Source organism: Amphimedon queenslandica, unplaced genomic scaffold, assembly GCF_000090795.2.
Source record: "Amphimedon queenslandica unplaced genomic scaffold, v1.1 AMPQUscaffold_13033, whole genome shotgun sequence".
Lineage (NCBI taxonomy): Eukaryota > Metazoa > Porifera > Demospongiae > Haplosclerida > Niphatidae > Amphimedon > Amphimedon queenslandica.
The window spans coordinates 3,469-5,845 of record NW_003546731.1 but is presented as its reverse complement, the minus strand read 5'-3'; the positions used below and the strand labels follow the sequence as shown (position 1 = coordinate 5,845).

General features: G+C 29.6%; 1 protein-coding gene across 1 annotated transcript in view; it reads left to right on the top strand.

Moving 5' to 3' along the window:
- LOC100636297 (uncharacterized aarF domain-containing protein kinase 2-like) overlaps nt 1-1,657 on the top strand; it is a 5,879-nt gene extending 4,222 nt beyond the window's left edge. Inside the window, exons 5-8 of the mRNA XM_011408319.2 lie at nt 41-166; nt 227-280; nt 528-708; nt 1,455-1,657. Of these exons, the coding sequence (XP_011406621.2) occupies nt 41-166; nt 227-280; nt 528-707 (360 nt within the window). The 3' untranslated portion in view covers nt 708; nt 1,455-1,657. The remainder of the gene's footprint in view (nt 1-40; nt 167-226; nt 281-527; nt 709-1,454) is intronic.
- The last annotated feature ends 720 nt before the right edge of the window (nt 1,658-2,377 follow it).

Here is a 2,377-nt window from a genome sequence, read left to right as displayed (position 1 = left end):
TATCCCAGTTGGTATGTAATATAAATGTCACTTCTTTTAGGGAGGAGTAGTTGCAGATCTAATGCTGTCCAATGCAAGTACTAATGCTTGTACTGATGTTGATAGCTATAGAAAAGAAATGAAGGCATTGGTGACTTCTGCAACAGAACAACTTAACCTATCAACAGTCAGTCAGTTTTTGCATTGACATGCTGTATATGTATTAGTTCATTGTGTTGTCAAACAGGTTAAAGCTGGTCCTTTATTATCAAACTTATGTAAAGTACTCATAAAACATAAAGTAAGTGCACTAGGTACATGTAGGATGATCTAATTGTTTGTTTGTATATTCTGTTACTTCAAAGTTTGAGTTCAACATTTGTTTTTGAATAGACCAATTTTTGAGCCTATTTTTTCTAAAAATTAGTTCCCAAAAACCCTTTTTAGTCCATTTAAAATTATGCTAGAAAAAGTTTTAACTAATGCCATGCTCTTTTTTGGCCTTGAATAATAAACTTAATTTTTACAAAATTTTCTCAATTATTTAGGTAAAATTGGAATCAAATTTTGCGTCAGTGATGTTAGCAGTGATGGTAGTTGAGGGTCTTGGACGATCCCTTGATCCTCAGTTAGATATACTGGCAGCTGCTACACCATTCCTTTTAAGGAAAGCCGCCAAAGACTCACTGAAGACTCTCATGAACAAAGAAAAGGACAAGTACAATTAAAGTAGGTATCACTGTATTGTTAATATCTGACACTTAATAATCAATCAATTAAAATAAAAGTAACAATATAAATAAAAACATAAAGATTGAGAATTATCACCTTTTCATTTTTGGCAAAATTTGACCAAACCCCCTGTACTATAGTACAGGGACTTTTCCCCAATTTTTGAGAAACTAAAAAAATTTGTAAAAAATCCAATTTTGATTGGAATCAGTTCAAACTTTCTATGCAACATAAGTACATGTATATGTATCAGAAAATGTAATAAAAATGGAGAATTCTCACCTTTCCATTTTTGGCAAAATTCAGCCAGAGACCCTGTACTATAGTACAGGGACTTTTGTCCAATTTTTGAGCTACTTTAAAAATTTGTAAAAAATCCAATTTTGATTGGAATTGGTTCAAACTTTCTACGCAACATAAGTACATGTATATGCATCAAAAAATGTAATTAAAATGGAAAATTCTCACCTTTCCATTTTTGGCAAAATTTGACCGAACCCCTGTACTATAGTACAGGGACTTTTGCCCAATTTTTAAGAAACTTAAAAAATTCATAAAAAATCCAATTTTAATCGGAATCAGCTCAAACTTTCTACACAACATAAGTACACGTATATGCATCAGAAAATGTAATGAAAATGGAGAATTCTCACCTTTTCATTTTTGGAGAAATTTGGCTTGAGATTTTTTATCAAATTGTCAATGATGTATCATTGACCATTTCTCATTATCTATTATCATAGGTTGTGTGTATTCAAGTATCTTTCATTTATAATTACTAAAGATAGACTGTTAATTTATGATCTAAAGACTCAAACTCTATAAGACCGATTTGTTTTTATTCTGTGATGAGTTGTTTGTGTGTGTATCTGTACCCCTGAAGTGTCTCTAATATATTTATTGTTATTGTTCATCCATTATTTACTCTCATTTCAGTTTATCTGTACATAATTCATGGAGACCTGCTTTTGCATTAATGGCTGCCGTAATAATTTTAATCAAAATTTATAATAATTAATGATAAAAAAGAAAAATTGCATACATTACGGAACAAAAATATCAGTAAAAATATTATAAAATCTTAGCAATAAATGATAGTTTTTGGATCTTCTTAATAATGTACATTTTTTGTCCAAGTTTTTTTTATAATTCATACTGTACTGTTTGTGGAGACAGCAATCAGATACGGGTAGTCTAGATAATAATAATAATAATAATAATAATAATAATAAATATTGTAATACAGCTAAAAAGTTATAATTATTCGGATTCAAGTTATAGAGCTATGTATTGGATTTTATGATGACAAGTTCTCACCAATATTAATTCACCGCCACTAGACTAGTTTACAACAGTATAATAATGACATAATGATTATTATTTATTGCTACATACAATGTTATTTTTTGTATATTTTCTTCCTTTCAGTATTCTTAATATCAATATACCAATAGAATTGTGCTAAAGATTACAATGGTGCCTGGTAGACTGGTGGGATAATTGATGTTTGCCATCAATCTCATGATCCAACAGAAGCTGGTCTCTTGTAGAGAATTATATGGTATGATTGGCAATAAGAACACTACAGTCTTAAGTTTAAAAAGATGAAAACTGGTCATAACTGATATTAATAATAATAACTGTGTGTGTTATGATGCTGAAACTA